General features: G+C 45.9%; 1 protein-coding gene and 1 long non-coding RNA gene across 5 annotated transcripts; one reads left to right on the forward strand and one right to left on the reverse strand.

Annotated features, from left to right (window-relative positions):
• Positions 1–1,639: 1,639 nt before the first annotated feature.
• Positions 1,640–11,098, reverse strand: CDKN2AIPNL (CDKN2A interacting protein N-terminal like). 3 transcript variants are annotated; one of them, XM_078005209.1, is made up of 4 exons: positions 10,833–11,098; positions 9,106–9,205; positions 8,621–8,699; positions 1,906–2,483 (listed from the first exon to the last, which is right to left on the reverse strand). In XM_078005209.1, the coding sequence occupies exons 1-4, from the start codon at positions 11,069–11,071 to the stop codon at positions 2,401–2,403; spliced, it is 501 nt and encodes a 166-aa protein (XP_077861335.1). In that variant the 5' UTR covers positions 11,072–11,098; the 3' UTR covers positions 1,906–2,400. The 3 variants fall into 3 exon arrangements, with proteins under 3 accessions (XP_014996415.1, XP_014996416.1, XP_077861335.1); XM_015140929.3 differs by lacking the exon at positions 8,621–8,699 and having other exon boundaries at positions 1,640–2,483; positions 9,123–9,205; XM_015140930.3 differs by lacking the exon at positions 8,621–8,699 and having other exon boundaries at positions 1,640–2,483.
• Positions 11,099–11,324: 226 nt separating this feature from the next.
• On the forward strand, positions 11,325–19,887 carry LOC144341541 (uncharacterized). 2 transcript variants are annotated; one of them, XR_013418539.1, is made up of 2 exons: positions 11,325–11,679; positions 19,609–19,887. It is a non-coding gene; the product is annotated as an uncharacterized LOC144341541 (long non-coding RNA). The 2 variants fall into 2 exon arrangements; XR_013418540.1 differs by having other exon boundaries at positions 11,630–11,863.
• Positions 19,888–20,232: the final 345 nt, after the last annotated feature.

Here is a 20,232-nt window from a genome sequence, read left to right on the forward strand (position 1 = left end):
TTCAAGACACTGTATATGAACTTCTATGTGATATGAGGTACTGTTTCAAGGCTGACAGTGGGCCATTTTACCTATACGACTATTGCTGAAATGCAAACATTTAGATTTCTTTGCCATTTTCTATTCCAGAAATAAAGGATGAAATTCTAAAATACTGGTTAATTTTATATGTGAGATAGCCACAGAAATTGTAAAACACGAGAAGAAAAGCAGTTTAAGTGAGGAAACAATGAGAGAAAACCTATTAGAAAATTGAAACAAAACTTGATTTTGATTAACTAGAGAAGTCTTCAAAAACAAACTAAAGGAGGCCAGGTTTAGTAGCTCCTGCCTGTATTCTTAGCACTTTGGGAGGCTGAGGCAAGAGAATCACTTGAGGCCAGTAGTCTGAGGCTGCAGTGAGCTATGATTGCACCACTGCACTCCAGCCTGGGTGACAGAGTGATAGACCCCGGCTCTGAAAAAACAAAAATAAATAAAAGCAATGGAAGGGAAATCATTCCACAATTTAAACTTGCTTTATGTAGTGCATGCATTCCTGAAAGGCTATTATTATTTTATCAGGGCATCATATCATATAAAGAAATGGAATTCATGAGAAACCAATGGAAATGCATTTTCTTCATAGCATCCTACTCAGACTAAGAAAATGCTTTTTTTTTTTTTTTTTTTTTAAGATGGAGTCTTGCTCTGCTGCCCAGGTTGGAGTGCAGTGGTGTAATCTTGGCTCACTGCAGCCTCTGCCTCCTGGGTTCCAGTGAGTCTCCTGCCCCAGCTTCCTGGGTAGCTGGGACTACAGGCACACACCACCACACCCAGCTAATTTTTGTATTTTTAGTAGAGGTGGAGTTTCACCATGTTGGCTGGGCTGGTCTCAAACTCCTGACCTTGTGATCTGACCACCTTGCCTCCCAAAGTGCTAGGATTGCAGGCGTGAGCCACCATGCCCGGATTGCAGGGTCCAACGTCTTATTTGCCACTATCGCTAGTACCAAGCACAGCGCCTGCCACTGTTGAGCGACCCCTCCTGTGATAAACTTACACTACTGCCTCCCAAATGAAGCCCCTCTCCCAGTATTTACGCCTAGACCTATTTACTTAATGGAGCGGACTAAACAAGAAAGAGGAGCAGAGAGGGGGTACAGAACAGACACTTAGTTGAGGAACATTAACAGCAAAATTTCAGAGCAAAGCAGGACTGCAACAAGCATTTCTTAAGAGGCTATGTGCAAGGTGGTTCCTCAAGTCTAGAAGACCCAAGCCTCAGGCTTCCTCCAGAAAAGCAGACTGGGAGACAGAATTTACAAATCAACTTGCTGACCGGACAAAGCCCTGGAATCCTGTGTCAATGCGTTTTAAACTAAGGCCAGATGCTTTTTGGTAGGCCGCCTCTTTCCATGAGCTGGTGGGTACTTCAAGTCTATGATTTGATTCTCATTTCTTAAAAAAGGATGAGTATGTATGGTAGTTGGGTATAGGTATGGTATAAATTTCAGGTGGAAATAGGAATTAAAGGATATGATTTGCCTTGGTGGGGGAAGAAAAAGGCCATAAAAGAGAATTGCACTTAAAGGTACATTGTCGAAAAATCTAAACTATAAAATTCATTACCTGCCATTACATCAACAACAAAAAGGCATTTTATTTTATCATTTTTATTTTTTTGAGAGTGTTTCACTTTTGTCACCAAGGATGGAGTGCAACGGTGCGATCTTGGCTCACTGCAACCTCCACCTCCCAGGTTCAAGCGATTCTTCTGCCTCAGCCTCCTGAGTAGCTGGGATTACAGATGTCTGCCACCACGCCCAGCTAATTTTTTTTGTATTTTTAGTAGAGACGGGGTTTCACCGTGTTGGCCAGGCTGGTCTCAAACTCCTAACCTCAGGTGATCCGCTCATCTCGGCCTCCCAAAGTGCTGGGATTATTACAGGTGTGAGCCACTGTGCCCAGCCCAAAAAGGCATTTTAAACAAAAATTCTGACATTTAAAAACTGAAAATATACCACGCCACTGCACTCCTGCCTAGGTGACAGAGCAAAACTCTGTCTCAAAAAAACAAAACGAAAAACAAAAAACCCTGAAAATATGAGGCCAGGAGTTCAAGGCTGCAATGAGCCAATACTGCACCTTTGTACTCCCGCCTGGGTGACAGAGACCTTGTTGGTAAGAAAAAAAAAAAAAAAAAAAAAACTGAAAATAGAAAAGAGGGCTTTTACAATGTTGATGAACTCATCTTAGAGTACATGATTTATAAATACATAAATATCCATGCATACTTTTACAGTGATAACTACTGGAAAAAATGAGAATGTTAAAAAAGCCAATCTAGACAGAGTCCTTCTCATTCCACCTGCCTCTTTATGTTGGTAATACCAGGAGTCTTAAGAGAGCTGCTGTGGTCTATGTCACATTCATCCCAGCCTCCTGTCTAATCCTGTAGCTGATGATGAAAATGTGATAAATCTTCTGGCTTAGCTTTGATGCTGGGAAAAAAAGAAAAGAAAAAGTTATATAACCACATAGTCCAGTGACTCAAATTCATCTTCATAAATTAAAATATAGCAGTGATGTAATATTTATGTACTATCCAGACAGTAAGTATACTCAGAAATTATTAATATTTTACAACATACAGAAAATTCAGCAAAACATTGACCACACCATCCATTTGGAAGCCAGAACTTGATTTTCCTGTCTCGTCACTTGCAATCTATAAATGTTCACAATTTAAGTGATAATGGAAATGCTTAAAATACTTTTCCTGGCATGCTTTGCAGTCAAAGGTTCTAAAAACAGTGTCACACAAACACTTATTGTTCTAAATTAAAAGCAGTCAATTCAGGTAGTAATTCACAACATTTCACATTGAGTCAGGATATTTAGATGTGAAGGTTATATATTTCTGGATTTCACACTATTAGAAACTGTAAAAGCATGTCTTCAAATAGTGGTGAAATGAAGCAGAGCTATTCTTTCTGGGTACTCTCTAGCACCTCTGGTAAATTTAAACTTGGCTTTAGACAACTTTTAAGCAGGGTGTGAAAAAATCACTTTGGCTGTCACCTTGTATTTGAATGAATTTCCTTAACATTTAGCAGTGCAAGTGAATCAATCGGAGAGTCTTTTTAGTAATCAGAGATTTCAAGGTATGACCTGTTTCCTAGGTAGGCCAGTCAGTGCTTTTTTTTTTTTTTTTTTTTTTTTTTGAGATGGAGTCTCACTCTGTCACCCAGGCTGGAGTGCAGTGGCACGATCTCGGCTCACTGCAACCTCTGCTGCCCGGGTTTAAGCAATTCTCCTGCCTCAGCCTCCCAAGTAGCTGGGATTACAGGTGCCTGCCACTGCACCTGGCTAATTTTTGTAGTTTTTAGTAGAGACGGGGTTTCACCATCTTGGCCAGGCTGGTCTTGAACTCATGACCTCATGATCCACCCACGTCGGCTTCCCAAAGTGCTGGGATTAGAGGCGTGAGCCACTGCGCCCGGTCCCAGTCAGTCTTTTTGAGATGGAAAAAAAACAAAATTCCTCAGCAAAAGCAAATTATAAGAAGACTTTCATCATTTAGGGGAATGCCTAAAGTAACCATCTTAAGTCCAAAAAGAAAAAAATCCCCTAAGTCATCTCTCAAATGACAGGACAGACCAATGCTATGGAAGCACACAGCTGCTGCCGGTTTGGGCTGCTGTGAATACCGTCTTTTCCACAGGTGTTTGCAGGTGATCCACTACTGACTCATGAGCTCCAGACAAGACTGGTCTGTGGGATGAGACACACCTTTTCTGGCTTCTATTTCTAGTGGATAAAGAGTAAAAGACAAGTAGCTCCAATGAGCGTTTATCTTGGGGTACAACAAGACCTCTGATTTAACTAATCTGATGGCTGATTTTTTTTTTAACTTTTCTTTGAGACAGGGTCTCACTCTGTCACCCAAGCTGGAGTGCAGTGGTACGATCATGGCTGACTGCAGCCTCAACCTCCCAGGCTCAAGTGATCCTCCCACCTCAGCCTCTTGAGTAGCTGGGACCATAGGCATGTGCCACCATGCCCAGATAGTTTTTATTTTATTTTTTGTTGCGACAAAAGTCTCACTATCCTACCCAGGCTGGTCTGGAACTCCTGGGCTCAAGCAATTCTCCCACCTCGGCTTTCCAAAGTGCTGGGATTACAGGCGGAGCCACCAGGCCAGGTTGATTTTTTTTTTTTTTTACTCACCAACATTTGCACCATCTTAGAATCACAGCTGCTTCCACCAAGGAAGCGGCAGCTCTAGTACCTCAGAGCTTACCAAGATAACAAAATGCACAAAATCAGGCACACTTGTTTTTCTTACTTTTCTTTGAAATTTCTTTTTCTTTCTTTTTTTTTGAAACTGTCTCACCCCATCACCCAGGCTAGAGTACAGTGGTGCAATCTCGGCTCACTACAACCTCCACCTTCCAGGCTCAAGTGATTCTCCTGCCTCAGCTTCCACAGTAACTGGGACTACAGGCATGTACTACCACACCTGGCTAATTTTTGTATTTTTAGTAGATGGGGTTTTGTCATGTTGGCCAGGCTGATCTTGAACTCTGAACCTCAAATGATCTGCCCACCTCATCAGACTCTCAAAGTGCTGGGATTATAGGCATGAGCCAATGCACCTGGGCTTTCAAATTTCATAGTCACTTTTCTTTTTGTTTATTATTTTTTGTTTTGAGGCAAAGTCTCGCTCTGTTGCCCAGGCTGGAGTGCAGTGGTGTGATCTCTGCTCACTGCAACCTTTGCCTCCCAGGTTCCAGTGATTCTCCTGCCTCAGCCTCTTGAGTAGCTGGGATTACAGGCACGCACCACCACGCCCAGCTAAATTTTGTATTTTTAGTAGAGATGGGGGTTTCACCATGTTGGTCAGGCTGGTCTCGAACTCCTGACCTCATGATCTGCCTGCCTCGGCCTCCCATAGTGTTAGGATTACAGGTGTGAGCCACCACGCCTGGCCTTCATAGTCACTTTTCATACTGCCATTTTCCCTCTTGGGATAAAAATGTTCTCAGAAAAAACGGACCACATAATTAGGTTGACAGCTTCTTTGAGTCAGTAATGATAGCTTCCTAGTCAATCACTCCTTTCTCCTTAAGACATTACCTTGGACATATCAACTCTGACAGTCATAGCAATGACACCTTTCCTGAGTCAGCTGCTGCTCTTTGTTAATTATCGCTCATTAATTGGTAAGGTGAGCAACCACAAAGGCTGCTAGCAGGAGCCTAGGATGGCAGTTAGATAATCAAGATTGCTTACTCAATGTATGTGTGTTTCAATCCCCTTTCAAAAGAAAAAAAAAATCATATACTGCAACTGTCCAACAAATCCCACCTGTCAGAAACCAATGCTCATTTCTTTTCTCAGACTTAAAAAAAGAGCTGGACAGATTGCAGAGCTGTACTTGCCTCAAAGCTGCAGAATAGCCATAAAGTATTTTTAAAATCTTAAAGAGCCTGTGCCTCCAAATCATCTTCACTGTCTGTCTTGAGATACCAACAATGCCAGGAAATTTACTCCCACTTGGTAGCTAGCTTTAAAACTCAACTAAACTCTAATTTTTTAGCTAAAGATCAATTCTGGGCAGAACAACAACAGACGTTTTCAGGTGTATGGCTGGACATCAGGAGTATTTTGTCTATGGGCTGGCAATGTTGCCTAATGTTTATCAGCATCCTCTATCATGTGTGCAAAAACTGCAGGCAAAGGACAAAACTGCTCCAAAGTCCTCATGGCTCTCTTTCCAGTGGCCTTCAATGGAGAGGGGACAGCCTTCAATACCACACAAATTTGTCATGGTACACAGATCAGATGACTTGTTCTCAGAATGGGCTTATCTAGAAGTCTTAAAGACTCACCAGGCACAGTGACTCACACCAGCACTTTGGGAGGCTGAGGCAGTTGGATCATTTGAGACCAGCCTGGAGAACACAGCGAAACCTGGTCTCTACAAAACTTAACCAAGCATAGTGGCGCACACCTGTAGTCCCAGCTACTGGGAAGGCTAAGGTGCAAGGATCACTTGAGCCTGGGAGGTCAAGGCTGCAGTTAGCTGTGAGCAAGTCACTGCACTCCAGCCTGAGCAACAGGCAAAACTCTATGCACAAAACAAAACTGGCAAAACTCTATGCACCCACGAAGTATCTCACCTTTCAGAATCAGCTGAATTTCACTTACAGTGGCATCAACAGACTAAAGTTAAACCTGGCTACTTAGAAAAATATAGGTTTTATTTGAAGGAAGTTGCAACACACAATTCAAAAATGCTAGAGACTGGCTGGGCGCGGTGGCTCAAGCCTGTAATCCCAGCACTTTGGGAGGCTGAGATGGGTGGATCACGAGGTCAGGAGATCAAGACCATCCTGGCTAACGCGGTGAAACCCTGTCTCTACTAGAAAAAACACGAAAAACTAGCCGGGCGTAGTGGTGGGCGCCTGTAGTCCCAGCTGCTCGGGAGGCTGAGGCAGGAGAATGGTGTAAACCCGGGAGGCGGAGCTTGCAGTGAGCAGAGATCCAGCCACTGCACTCCAGCCTGGGTGACAGAGCGAGACTCTTGTCTCAAAAAACAAAAATAAAATAATATAAAAATGCTATAGAAGTATGGCCTCTGTACAGGTTTCTTCCACATAGCTAACTGCTAATGATTAGTAAGATGGCAGCACTGGTTTCAAGATGATAATTTCATGCCTGAGGACTCTTCTCTGTAGACTCACACTGTGCAATGACAGTGTCAAGAATGAACATCCCAGGGCAGGGGCTCTGTACATTTTTTAAGTATAAGACCCCTTTAGGATGTTTCAGAAAGATCCTAACACACACACACACACACACACATTTCACACTGGTCTATAATGTTTGGGACGTGCCAAACCTCCTCAGTCTCCTACTGGGGTCTGCAGCCCAATGTCATTAGGTGTTCTGATCTCTAATACCCAACATGACTGGAAGGAGTTCAGATACCTTTCAGAAAACATATAAGACAGAGAAGTATAATGGAGAACTGATATAAAAAACCAGAAAACCTTTCCAGGCATGGTGGCTCACGCCTGTAATCCCAACACTTTGGGAGGCTGAAGTGGGCAGATCAACTGAAGTCAGGAGTTGGAGAACAGCTTGGCCAACATGGTGAAACCCCATCTCTACTAAAAATACAAAAAATAGCCGGGCGTGGTGGCAGGTGCCTGTAATCCCAGCCACTCGGGAGGCTGAGGCAAGGGATCACTTAAACTTGCGAGGCAGAGGTTGCAGTGAGCTGAACCATTGCACTCCAGCCTGGGCAACAAGAGCAAAACTCCGTCTCAAAAAAAAAAGGAAAATCAGAAAATCTCTTAGAAACAAAAAGGAAAGAATCTACCACAGCAGTTAAAAAATAAAGGCTCGGCCAGGTGCAGTGGCTCATGCCTGTAATCCTAGCACTTTGGGAGGGTGGGCAGATCACTTGAGGCCAGGAGTTCAAGACCAGCCTGGAAAACATGGCAAAACCATCTCTACTAAAAATACAAAAATTAGCTGGGTGTGGTAGTACCCGGCTGTAATCCCAGCTACTGAGGAGGCTGAGGTGCTAGAATCACTTGAGCCTTGGAGGCAGAGGTTGCAGTGAGCCGAGATCGTGCTGCTGCACTCCAGTCTGGGTGACAAAGTGAGACTCTGTCTAAAAAATAAATTAAAAATAAAGGCTCACCTCACTCCCTGCCTACCTCTGCCTCTGCCCCTGCCCCATAAGGTATACTCCAGCAGCCAGAAACTAGCTCCTCCCTGGCTGGGCCCCAAGAACCTCACTATAGGACACCCAAGGACTGCCCAATAAGTTTTTAAGTATTACCTGAGAAGATCCAAAAAGCCACAAACTCGCAATTCACATTGCCCCCTGGCTAAAAACAGTAGCCCCTTTGTAACAGCTGGTTTTACTTATTTATTTATTTTTTGTCAGGAGTACTGCATTGAGATAACAGCCAATTTTAAAAACATAATAGCATCTCAAAAACCAACCTGAAGCTTTTCCCCAGGTTCAGATTAAAACTAAAAGCATACTTTTTTAAGAAAAACAAACCATCCTGAAAATCAAGTGGGGTGTGCTGTTTGGGACTGAAATACTTTACGAGCAACTGAGGATTTGATTAGATCCTTGACACCCATTCGGAAGAGGACCTCTGTATGTGCCCCACCTCCCAAGACAAGACCTGAATGTGGAGGAATGGGCTTACCTATGTTTCTAAGGGCAGACCCAAAAAGGGACCAGTAGCTTTTTACTCTATTGCTTCAGTCGATTTTATAAGTATTTTCTGAGTACCTTCTCTGGGGTATAAGTATACTAGGTTTGGGAGTACTAAAGACTAAATAAAACTTTAGACACCATCTCTTCCCTCAAGGTCACAACTGCTTTAAAAGAGGTCTGGATAAAGTGCCAAAGGAATTTTGGAAGATAAGCGAGCAATTAATTCTGCTGCCTGAGCAGATAAATGTGAAACAAGTACATATTGGGGGTGATTCTGTAAAGTATTAATAGCTGGGATGCCCAGCTCCATACTCTGAGGTTCTTTCTGCCACACTCTCTATAGGCCCAGCTCCAGCATCCAGATTCAAGACTCTAGGCAAGACTCACTGTAAAAAATCCATCGCCTGAGATCAGACCCCACAGGATAGAGAACAGCTATGGTATCGACATTGCTCCAGCCACATTCCTATCAGCAAATCAGAGAAGCCAAACTAGTCAGGTCAGCACTCACGGCCAGGGTAAGGATGAGTTAGTTACTCTATTACCAACAAGATTTTTTAACAAGTAGGAAACAAGTATTCTAGCCAACATTTTTTTAAACATCAAGCAAAAATCTCAAAACAATGTTCCTAATCACCCAGAAGAAGTTAAGCTTATGTGTTACCTCATCAACAACGCATAATTTATCACAATGTGTTGTCAACTACTTATGAAAAGGTTATACCAATTATGGGGAAATAATAATGAAAAGGTATAGGTCTTTGGGGTAGTAAACAAGAGCACTCAAAAACAATACTCTAATATAGTGTCATCAAAGCAGGGACTGTTAACTCTACACCATTTCATCACATACACTTGGAAATCCTATTTACCTTTTTCATTAACTCACTTCTGGTAGTAAATTGTGGCAGGTCTTCCACTTCAATCCCATCGGCCATTTCCATCACCTTGTCTAAAAGGTCTTTATTGTAACTGCACAATAAAAAGTAATAAGGTAAAAACCTCGGAAGAATTGTCATTGTGAATTAATAAGAAACTGCAGGTTGCTCAACCATAAAATCAACTCTCAGAGAACTGATCTGATACTGCAGGGCAAACCTATACATGTTCAGCACAAGGTTTTGAGATGGAGTCTTGCTGTATCCCCCAGGCTGGAGTGCAGTGGTGTGATCTTGGCTCACTGCCACCTCCACCTCCCAGGTTCAAGCAATTCTCCTGCCTCAGCCTCCTGAGTAGCTGGGATTACAGGCATGTGCCACCATGCCCGGCTAATTTTAGTATTTTTAGTAGAGACAGGGTTTCACCATGTTGGCCAGGCTGGTCTCGAACTCCTGACCTCAAGTGATCTTCCTGCCTCGGTCTCCCAAAGTGCTGGGATTACTGGCTTGAGACACTGCGCCTGGTCCTGTGAACACTTCTTGCTTGTAGATACAGAAGTGGACTTTATAAATACCAGTAGAGCAAATGTTTCAAGATTTAGAAGAACAGAGGCACTGTACATCTAACAACAGATATTCTCAGATACGGGATGAGGGCCAAAATATTTTTGTTTATTTTTTAAATACATGGAATGTCAGTCTAACAAAAACATTATTTATTTGCCCAATTCTCTGACATTCGCCTAACCATGGAAAACCAGGATTTCCCAGGAGCACCTAGAAGGCAGGGAAAAGGGACGGGTGCCTCTGGCATTGGTTCCCTACGTACTGTTCTAATAAACCCCAATATGTGAAGCAAAACCAAGTGGCTTAGGCCTGGAGGGGCCAAATGACCAGAGTCAGGCAACCATAATAGGTATAGAAACCAAGATCAAACCAAGTCACCCTATTTTCCTAACACAATTTCAGGAAAATGGAGGCTCTCTAACAGGGAGTCTCAAGATTTGCCACCTTCCTCATGGAGGGGTGAAGGGAATGCCTTATCAGGCACTTCAAAAGCGAGTCTTTGTCCTTTTGGTGCAGCAGCCAGGATGAAGTGGGCTTTGGGACCTTGACAAAAAGGCATCGGTCATTTTCATAAGAGGGAAAACAAAGAGGTAAAGCTGGTTCCTACTTAGGACCCAGTGGGCTGTGGAGTGAGGACAAAAAGGCACAGGATACAGATTACATCCTGTCATTAGTGGTTAAAATCCATCAAACCTGCCAGAAGCTGCATGGTCCTAGTTACATCACTTCCCTCCCTAAGCTTTTTCATCTGTAAAATGGGGATCTCCGTTTCTGTCTCTGCACTTTGCCATGTAGGTGACAGAGGCTAACGGACTTCGAATGCACACTGCAAAGGTGATGGTTTGAGCTAATAATGGTAGTAATACATATAACAATAGCAACTTTTGAACCCGCCATGTATTTAGCTCTTCACCCTTTAATTATTACAGTCATCATAACCACCCTTTTACCAGAAGAGAAAACTGAGGCTCAAAGATAAGGATCGTTCCAAGGGGCCTTCAGGGTGGGAATCAGTCTTCGGGCCGGGCAATGCGGATGGAGGTTGGGAGCGGGTTCAGTCTGGGGCAGAGGTTCGGGTCAGGGGTGAGCCCTGGAAGAGGGCTTGAGGGTCGGAAGAGAGGGGACAGGATCAGCCGGCCGGCAGGGGTCCGCACCTGCAGCCTAGGAAGAGATGGTTGGCCCAGACCATGGAGAGGGACAGCAGCTGGTCCAGGCGGCCACCGCCGTCGGGCGGGTCGCGGTAGTCGGGCAGGTGGCGCAAGATGAATTCCATGCGGGCCTTCCATTGCTTCTCGCTCTCTGAGTAGGAGCGGAACTGCTCCGCGAAGTCGGCCGCCTGCCGCACCCCCGAGACCAGCTCCTCCACTGCAGCTGCCGCCTCGCCACCGACCATGGTGCCCGCTGCAGCCGAAGACCGGATAGCCCGCCGCCTTCCCGTCGCGCACTGCGCCACCACCTGCCAGCCAGAGGGGCCCCGTCAGCGCACGACTGCTCCAGAAGACCAGCCTGGAGCGCCCTCGCCCGGAGCGGCGGCCTGCGGGGGCACAGAGCGGCTCCTGGCTCCTCAGACCGCCGCAGCCCGCGGCGCATGCCCTGGGTCTACCCAGGGCTGCAAGGGCCCTTCGCGGTCGACCCTGCTGGGAACCGGTGGGAAAACTGAGGTCCCTAAGCACAGAGTCGGAGCGCCCTCTTCCAGTTGGCAGCTGGATGCCAGTCAGAGCTATGCTGTATCTTTCTTGCCCTGGGAGTTTCCCAGGCACCGCCTCATCCTAAGGGATATCAGGGGGCCCGGGTCAGGGATAGATAGGTCCACTTCCAGGGGTCTCCACAGCCACGCAGGTTGGGGCCCGCCTTCCTGGAGCGAGTAATCCATCCATCCGGTGAATACTTGCCAGGCACATTGCTAGGTGCTGGAGAGGCAATGAGAGCACACTCGGAGCCCTGCTCGCCTGAACTTTACCATCGAGTGGAGGAGCAGACATTAGTGAACTAATTGCTCAAGTAAGTGGAGAATTTCAGCGTTGACAAGTACTAGTAAAGAGAAGTCCAGCGTGCTACAACCATGAATAAGCAAGGAAGGGACCCAATCTAGTCTTGGGGTCAGGGAAGTGATCCTGGAGAACTGAAGAATGAGCAATTTTCTGAGAAAAGGGGAGTCGGTCAGAGCAAGAAAGAGCATGGCCTGGTAAGAGAATTGCAAGATACGGGGTAGGAGGGGCTGGGGGGCAGGGCAGGTAGAGAATGGAGAAGATGAGGTTGCAGAGGTCAGCAAGGCCAGTAGGCCAGGCAGGGATCCTGGCTAGATCCCAAGAATGGGGAGCCACTGAAGGATTTTAACCAGAACAGTGACACCTGGGTTTACAAAAGATGCTGGAAGGAGTCAGAAAGAATGTGTCCAGAGGAAATGAGCAAGTTTGGATTTGGTTTTAAATAGAGACAGGGTTTCGCCATGTTGCCCAGGCTGAGTCTCGAACTCCTGAGCTCAAGTGATCTGTCTCAGCCTCCCAAAATGCTGGGATTACACGTGTGAGCCATCGCGACTGGCTAGTCCTGAAAGTTTCTATTTAGCTGGCATGACTCGGCTGTCTGTTCTAGGCTCAGGTAGCAGACACACTGAGAGACAAAAGAGCTTCCTTTAAAGTGGTGAATTCCCCATCCCTGGAAGCATTCAAGTACAGTAACTGGGTGTTGGGGCTCAGAAACCAATACCTCAAAATGTATTTTGACATGCTGAACTGATGAAGAAGCCTCAAGGTCTCTCTGACCTCACCCACCACCACACTCCTGTCTGTCAATTCTTTATTCCTCCCAAAGCCTAAGATGAAGTTGTTCCCTTATCTGCCTAAATTTAGTCCAGAACACCAAAGGAAACAATTACCTCTGGTTCCCTCCCTGAGTTTTCATTAACTGAACTCGTTTTGCAGGAGGAAAGACTGAAGTATGTCAACACACCAGGACAGACTTTTGTCACAAACCCTTGACTCCTCTGCAGGCCCAACAGACTTTGTCCCAGGCCATTGCATGTTCTTCAAGCCCACTGAATTACCCTAAAAATCACAGGCTGGGCGCGGTGGCTCAAGCCTGTAATCCCAGCACTTTGGGAGGCCGAGACGGGCGGATCACGCGGTCAGGAGATCGAGACCATCCTGGCTAACACGGTGAAACCCCGTCTCTACTAAAAATACAAAAAACTAGCCGGGCGAGGTGGCGGGCGCCTGTAGTCCCAGCTACTCGGGAGGCTGAGGCAGGAGAATGGCGTAAACCCGGGAGGCGGAGCTTGCAGTGAGCTGAGATCCGGCCACTGCACTCCAGCCCAGGCTACAGAGCAAGACTCTGTCTCAAACAAACAAACAAACAAACAAACAAAAAAACTAGCCGGGCGAGGTGGCGGGCGCCTGTAGTCCCAGCTACTCGGGAGGCTGAGGCAGGAGAATGGCGTAGACCCGGGAGGCGGAGCTTGCAGTGAGCTGAGATCCGGTCACTGCACTCCAGCCTGGGCAACAGAGTGAGACTCCATCTCAAAAAAAAAAAAAAAAAAAAAAAAAAGGCCGGGCGCGGTGGCTCAAGCCTGTAATCCCAGCACTTTGGGAGGCCGAGACGGGCGGATCACGAGGTCAGGAGATCGAGACCATCCTGGGTAACACAGTGAAACCCCGTCTCTACTAAAAATACAAAAACTTAGCCGGGCGAGGTGGCGGGCGCCTGTAGTCCCAGCTACTCGGGAGGCTGAGGCAGGAGAATGGCGTGAACCCGGGAGGCGGAGCTTGCAGTGAGCTGAGATCCGGCCACTGCACTCCAGCCTGGGTGACAGAGCGAGACTCCGTCTCCAAAAAAAAAAAGAACACTAAAGGATGTAAGATTTTACTCCTATTTCAACCTAACAAGTATCCATACAACAATTTCAAAGGATACTGGCAAAAGACACAGATTCTGAGACAAAGAAAAGATCTTCATTACTCACAGCACAACAAGCAGCATGAGCTTCATGTTTGCCCTGCCTCCCCTTGTCCCCCAAGTCCCACAGGCGCTATGCCAAGGGGCACAGTTAGATGAGGTATACGAAGTGGGTTTGTTTCACAGCCGAAGAACCCCAAATTGAAAGGACATCAATAATTAATAAAGAAGAACTACAAGCATATTTGCCCAACCTTTTCTCCAGAGCAATTACTTTTATCTGGACAGTAAATACACCTGCCCTTTGCTCTGGAGATAGACACTATCTCCAGGCTGTTTCGAGGACAAACATCCTTAAAAAGATATAACTTTTTTTTTTTTTTAATATCTTTAAAACATAGGCACAGGGTCTCACCGTTTTGCCCAGGTTGGTCCCAAACTTCTGACCTCAGGCAATCCTCCTGCCTCAGCCTCCCAAAGTGTTGAGATTACAGGCATGAGCCAACATGCTGGCCTTTGTTTAACTCTTAAGATGTACAAATAGGCTGGGCACAGTGGCTCACACCTGTAATCTCAGCACTTGGTGTTTTTTGGTGTTTTTTTGAGATGGAGTTTCACTCTTGTTGCCCAGGCTGGAATACAATGGCACAATCTTGGCTCACGGCAACCTCCGCCTCTCGGGTTCAACTGATTCTCCTGCCTCAATCTCCCAAGTAGCTGGGATTACAGGTGCATGCCAATACACCTGGCTAATCGGGGTTTTGCCATGTTGGCCAGGTTGGTCTCGAACTCCTGACCTCAGGTGTTCCGCCCACCTCAGTCTCCCAAAGTGCTGGGATTATAGGCATGAGCCACAGTACCCGGCCAATCTCAGCATTTTGGGAAGCCAAAGTGAGAGGATTGCTTGAGTCCAGTAGTTCAAGACCAACTTGGGCCACATAGTGGGACCCTGTCTCTACAAAAACTAAAAAAGTAGCCAGGTGTGGTGTTACACGCCTATAGTCCCAGCTACTCAGGAAGCTGAGGTGGGAGGATTGCTTGAGACTGGGAGGTTGAGGCTGTGGGGAGCCATGATTGTGCCACTGCACTTTAGCCAGGGTGACAAAGTGAGAACCTGTCTCAAAAAAAAACAAGGCGGGGTAGGGGGGAGGAATAGCATTAGGAGATATACCTAATGCAAATGACGAGTTAATGGGTGCAGCACACCAACATGGTACATGTATACATATGTAACAAACCTGCATGTTGTGCACATGTACCCTAGAACTTAAAGTATAATAAAAAATAAAAAAATAAAATGAACTTAAGAACTCAAAAAAAAAGAAAAAAAAGGCCCAGCACGGTGGCTCACTCCTGTAATCCAAGCACTTTGGGAGGCCGAGGAGGGTTGATCACCTGAAATCGGGAGTTTGAGACCAGCCTGGCCAACATGGAGAAACCCTGTCTCTACTAAAAATACAAAAATTAGCCAGGCATGGTGGCAGACGCCTGGAATCACAGCTACTCCAGTGGCTGAGGCAGGAGAATCGCTTGAACCTGGGAGGCAGAGATTGCAGCGAGCCGAGATCATACCACTGCACTCCAGCCAGGGCGACAGAGCAAGACTCCATCTCAAAAAAAAAAAAGTGTGCAAATATATGAAAGGCCCATGGAGAACTGTCTCTCCACATAGGTTGAGATTCTTTTTTCTTTTTTTTTTTTTCATATGAGTATCTAATTGCTTCAGCAGAGTTTGTTGAAAAGACTATTCTTTCGCTCAATTGCCTTGGTAACTTTGTCAAAAATCAAGTAACCATATATATGTGTGAATCTATTTCTGGACTCTGTATTCTGTTCCACTGATCTATGTGTCCTTGCTTTTGCTAATACAATATTGTGGCATTTGTTATTGTTGTTGTTGTTGTTTGCTGTTTTTGAGATGGAGTTTCATTCTTGTTGCCCAGGCTGGAGTGCAATGGCGCTATCTTGGCTCACCGCAACCTCCTCCCGGCTTCGAGCGATTCTCCTGCCTCAGCCTCCCGGGTAGCTGGGATTACAGGCATGCGCCACCATGCCCGGCTAATTTTGTATTTTTAGTAGAAATGGGGTTTCACCATGTTGGTCAGGCCGGTCTTGAACTCCCGACCTCAGGTGATCCACCAGCCTCGGCCTCCCAAAGTGCTGGGATTACAGGCATGAGCCACCATGCCCAGCCTGTTTTTGTTTTTGAGATAGAGTCTTACTCTGTCACCCAGGCTGGAGTGCAGTGGCATGATCTTGGCTTACTCCAACCTCTGCCTCCCAGGTTCAAGTAATTCTCCTTCCTCAGTCTTGCAAGTAGCTGTACAGACGTGCACCACCACAACTGGCTAATTTTTGTTGTTGTTGTTGTTGTTGTTAGAAATGGTGTTTCTCCATGTTGGTCAGGCTGGTCTCGAACCCCTGACCTCAAGTGATCCACCTACCTCCTCAGCCTCCCAAAGTGCTGGGATTTCAGGCATGAGCCACCACACCCAACCCATACTGTGTTGATTACTACAGCTCATGAGTTTGCAAATGTAAAGGGTGGGCTACATATAATTCCTGCTACATACATGTTTGGTTTCCTTTTTCAACCATTGAAAACTGGAAAAAGCAGTTTTAGCTTTTAAACCCTGCAAAAACAGGCTGCAGGCTAACCTGCGGGCCAGTTTGCCAATCCTGCTATAGATTTATAGTAAGTCTTAAAATCTGGTCATATGAGTTCTCCAAATGTGTTCTTTTACAAAACTGTTTTGGCTGTTTTAGCTTTTGCTTTTTGATATAAATTTTAGCATCAGCCGGGCGCAGTGGCTCACGCCTGTAATCCCAGCACTTTGGGAGGCCGAGGCAGGCAGATCAGGAGGTCAAGAGATTGAGACCATCCTGGCTAACACAGTGAAACCCCATCTCTACTAAAAATACAAAAAATTAGCTGAGTGTGGTGGCACGTGCCTGTAGTCCCAGCTACTCAGGAGGCTGAGGCAGGAGAATTGCTTGAACCCGAGAGGCGGAGGTTGCAGTGAGCTGAGATCGTGCCACTGCATTCCAGCCTGGGTGATAGAGTGAGACTCTATCTCAAAAAAAAAAAAAAAAAAAAAAAAATTAGCATCAATTTCTAGAAATATAGGCTGCTGGTATTTTAATTGGGACTATATTTAGTCCATAGATCAACTCGGGGAGAATCAACATCATTATATCAAATCCCCCAATCCATGAACATGGTATGGTGTATCTCTCCATTATTTAGGCCTTCTTATTGTTGTGGTATATTTTTTAATCCAATGAAACATTAGATCTTATATATATTTACCACTTTATTTGTTTTCCATTCCTTATCTATCTCTAACCCTCCATCTGGTTTCATTTTCCTTCTACCTGAAAAATTTTACATTAGAAATCCTTAGTCAGACAAGATGACTCATGCCTGTAATCCCAGCACTTGAAGAGGACAAGGTGTAAGAATTGCTTGAGCCAAGGAGTTCAAGACCAGCCTAGGCAACATGGTGAGACTCTGTCCCTATAAAAAATTAATCAAGGCCAGGCATGGTGGCTCATGCCTGTAATCCCAGCACTTTGGGAGGCCAAAGTGGGCAGATCACCTGAGGTCAGGAGTTTGAGACCAACCTGGCCAAAATGAAATGAACCCCCATCTTAATAAAAATACAAAAATGGTGCTCATGCTTGTAATTCCAGCACTTTGGGAGGGCAAGGTGGGCAGATCACCTGAGGTCAGGAGTTCAAGACTAGCCTGGCCAACATGGTGAAACCCTGTTTCTACTAAAAATACAAAACATTAGCCAGGTGTGGTGGTGCATGCCTGTAATGCCAGCTACTTGGGAGGCTGAGGCAGGAGAATTGCTTGAACCTAGGAGGCAGAGGCTGCAGTGAGCCAAGATTGCACCACTGCACTCCAACCTGGGCAGCAGAGGCGCCCGCCACCACGCCCGGCTAATTTTTTGTATTTTTAATAGAGACGAGGTTTCACCATGTTACCCAGGATGGTCTCGAGCGCCTGACCTCATGATCCGCTGGCCTCGGCCTCCCAAAGTGCTGGGATTACAGGTGTGAGCCACCGCGCCAGGCTTTTTTTTTTTTTTTTTTAACTGGGGACACACAGACTTTGGTGGAAGCTCACAGCAGCTTTGACCTCCTGGACTCAAGCAATCCTCCTACCTCAGCCTCCCAGGTAGCTGGGACGACAGGCACGCCACCACGCCCAGCTAATTTTAAATTTTTCATAGAGACAGGGTTTTGTCATGTTGCCCAGGCTGGTCTCGAACTCACTCCTGCGCTCAAGCAATTCTTCTGCCTTAGCCTCCCAAAGTTTGGGGATTACAGGTGTGAGCCACCGTGCCCAGTCCTCATGCACACTTTTAAAGTTTTTACTATGTTTTGCCAAATTTTACTATGTTTTGCCAAATCCAGGTTTATACCTAAGTGAAACGTGGACAGCCCCACGTTTCAGTTTTTTTTGTTTTTGAGACGGATTCTGCCTCTGTCGCCCAGGCTGGAGTGCAGTGGCGTGATCTCAGCTCACTGCAACCTCCACCTCTGTGGTTCAAGCAATTCCCCTGCCTCAACCTCCTGAGTAGCTGGGATTACAGGCACACGGCACCATGGCCAGCTGATCTTTTTGTATTTTTAGTAGAGATGGGGTTTCACCATGTAGGCCAGACTTGTCTTGAACTCCTGATCTCAGGCAATCCACTGCCTCGGCCTCCCAAAGTGCTGGGATTACAGGTGTGAGCCACCACACCCAGCCTTCCAGCTGGTCCTTATTTATCCTCCAGCACTTTCAGCTGTTCTATTCCAAGTTTGATCCATGCAACGCAGGGGGTGGGGGGACAATCCAACAGGTGAATCCTCTCCCACACCTGGAAATGGCTCAAGGAGGCCTCCTAGTTGGTTACGGGACCACTGAGCCATGGACCCCAGGGTCACCTTTCTTCCCACCACAGTCAAGCTCAGCACGTAACTTAAATGCATAGTGGTCCCGGAAGTGTCAAGGAGAAAAAAATGCCCATTTTTTTCCCCTCCATACACAACAAAACTGTTCTAATACAGCCAAATGAACTGGAGAAGCAGTTTTATTCTTGCCCTTCCTGCCGAGAAAAAACTGAAAATGCAGGTGCCACAAAAATACTAAATGGAGGCCAGAGGCAGTGGCTCATGCCTTTAATCCTAGCACGTTGGGAGGCCAAGGTGGGTGGATCGCCTGAGATCAGGAGTTTGAGACTAGCCTGGCCAATGTGTTGAAACCCCATCTCTACTAAAAATACAAAATTAGCCAGGTGTGGTGGCAGGCGCCTGTAATCCCAGCTACTTGGGAGGCTGAGGCAGGAGAATCGCTTGAACCCGGGAGGCAGAGGTTACAGGGAGGTGGAGGTTGCAGTGACCTGAGATCGCGCCATTGCACCTCAGCCTGGGCGACAGAGCAAGACTCTGTCTCAAAAAAAAAAAAAAAACCTAAGTGGAGAGTGCTCTTGGAGAAGGGTTTCCAGCCTTTCAGAGGAAAGCTGCAAAACACTGAAAGCTTTCAAACTTTGGGATCTTCAGCTCTTACAGAAGTATCTAAGTCAGGTGTGGTGGTGCACACCTGTAATCCCAGCTACTTGGGAGGATCTCTTGAGCCCAGAAGTCCAAGGTCAAGCCTAGGCAACGTGGCAAGACTTGTCTCTTAAAAAAAAAAAAAAAAAATTGTAGGTTGGGTGCGGTGGCTCACGCCTGTAATGCCAGCACTTTGGAAGACCAAGGCAGGTGGATCACTTGAGGTCAGGGGTTCGAGACCAACCTGGCCAACATGGTGAAACCCCCTCTCTACCAAAAATACAAAAATTAGCGGGACATGGTGGTGCGCACCTATAATCCCAGCTACTTAGGAGGCTAAAGTGGGAGAATCACTTTAACCCTGGGGGTGGGGAGCTGCAGTGAGCAGAGATTGTGCCACTGCGTTCCAGCCTGGGCAACAGAGTGAATCTCTGTCTCAACAAAAACAAAAACAAAACAAAACATAAATTCTGACTATTCCTTTCCTAGGGCTTCTCCAGCATCCTGACTCTCCAACAGCACTGGGCTTTCACAAGGACAAATAATATGCAAAACTTTTTAGGAGTCTACTTATGATAATTGCCTTAAATTAACATCACAAAGCAATGGAAATTGCATCCCCCTAAGGCTTCTTACGGCAGGAAGTTACCCAGCGCCTGACTGAAAAGGTAGTGACGATTAAAATTAGGTTGGTTAGCTTCTGTCTTGCAAAGCTTGTCTGTTAATCCATTACTTGTATTCATATAAAATGGCATTTCTATATCAAAATGTGTGAATGTTTTAATCTGTTGTAAATACAAGCTTTTTTTTTCTGTTCAATCAGACAAGTCTTTCCTCTGCCAGAAACCTTAAAACTGGTATTCTTAAAACAGTACTCTACTATCTGCTTTTACTTTACTGGATGGATATTCAGTGTTCAGATCACAGAAAGTCAGTCCTTCACTATTTGCTAGCCTCAGGCCATACCAGGAGAACTTCAGTGTGAGTGTCTTATTTTAAGCCTATCATCAGTGAACTAAAGTGCTCACAGGAAGATGGAGGAGGAGAACTGCAGATCAGGTTACTGGAGGAGCAGAGAATGCATTTCCAGAAGCCCTGTAATGTCTTCAGACC

Source organism: Macaca mulatta, chromosome 6 (genome assembly GCF_049350105.2).
Source record: "Macaca mulatta isolate MMU2019108-1 chromosome 6, T2T-MMU8v2.0, whole genome shotgun sequence".
Lineage (NCBI taxonomy): Eukaryota > Metazoa > Chordata > Mammalia > Primates > Cercopithecidae > Macaca > Macaca mulatta.

Coding starts and splice junctions, on each gene's coding strand:
- CDKN2AIPNL (XM_078005209.1), bottom strand. CDS start 11,071: ATGGTCGGTGGCGAGGCGGCAGCTGCAGTGGAGGAGCTGGTCTCGGGG. Junction 8,700..9,105: donor GAAGTGAGTTAATGAAAAAG/GTAAATAGGATT, acceptor ATTTGCTGATAG/GAATGTGGCTGGAGCAATGT. Junction 2,484..8,620: donor CAGGCGATGGATTTTTTACA/GTGAGTCTTGCC, acceptor TTTTTTTCCCAG/CATCAAAGCTAAGCCAGAAG.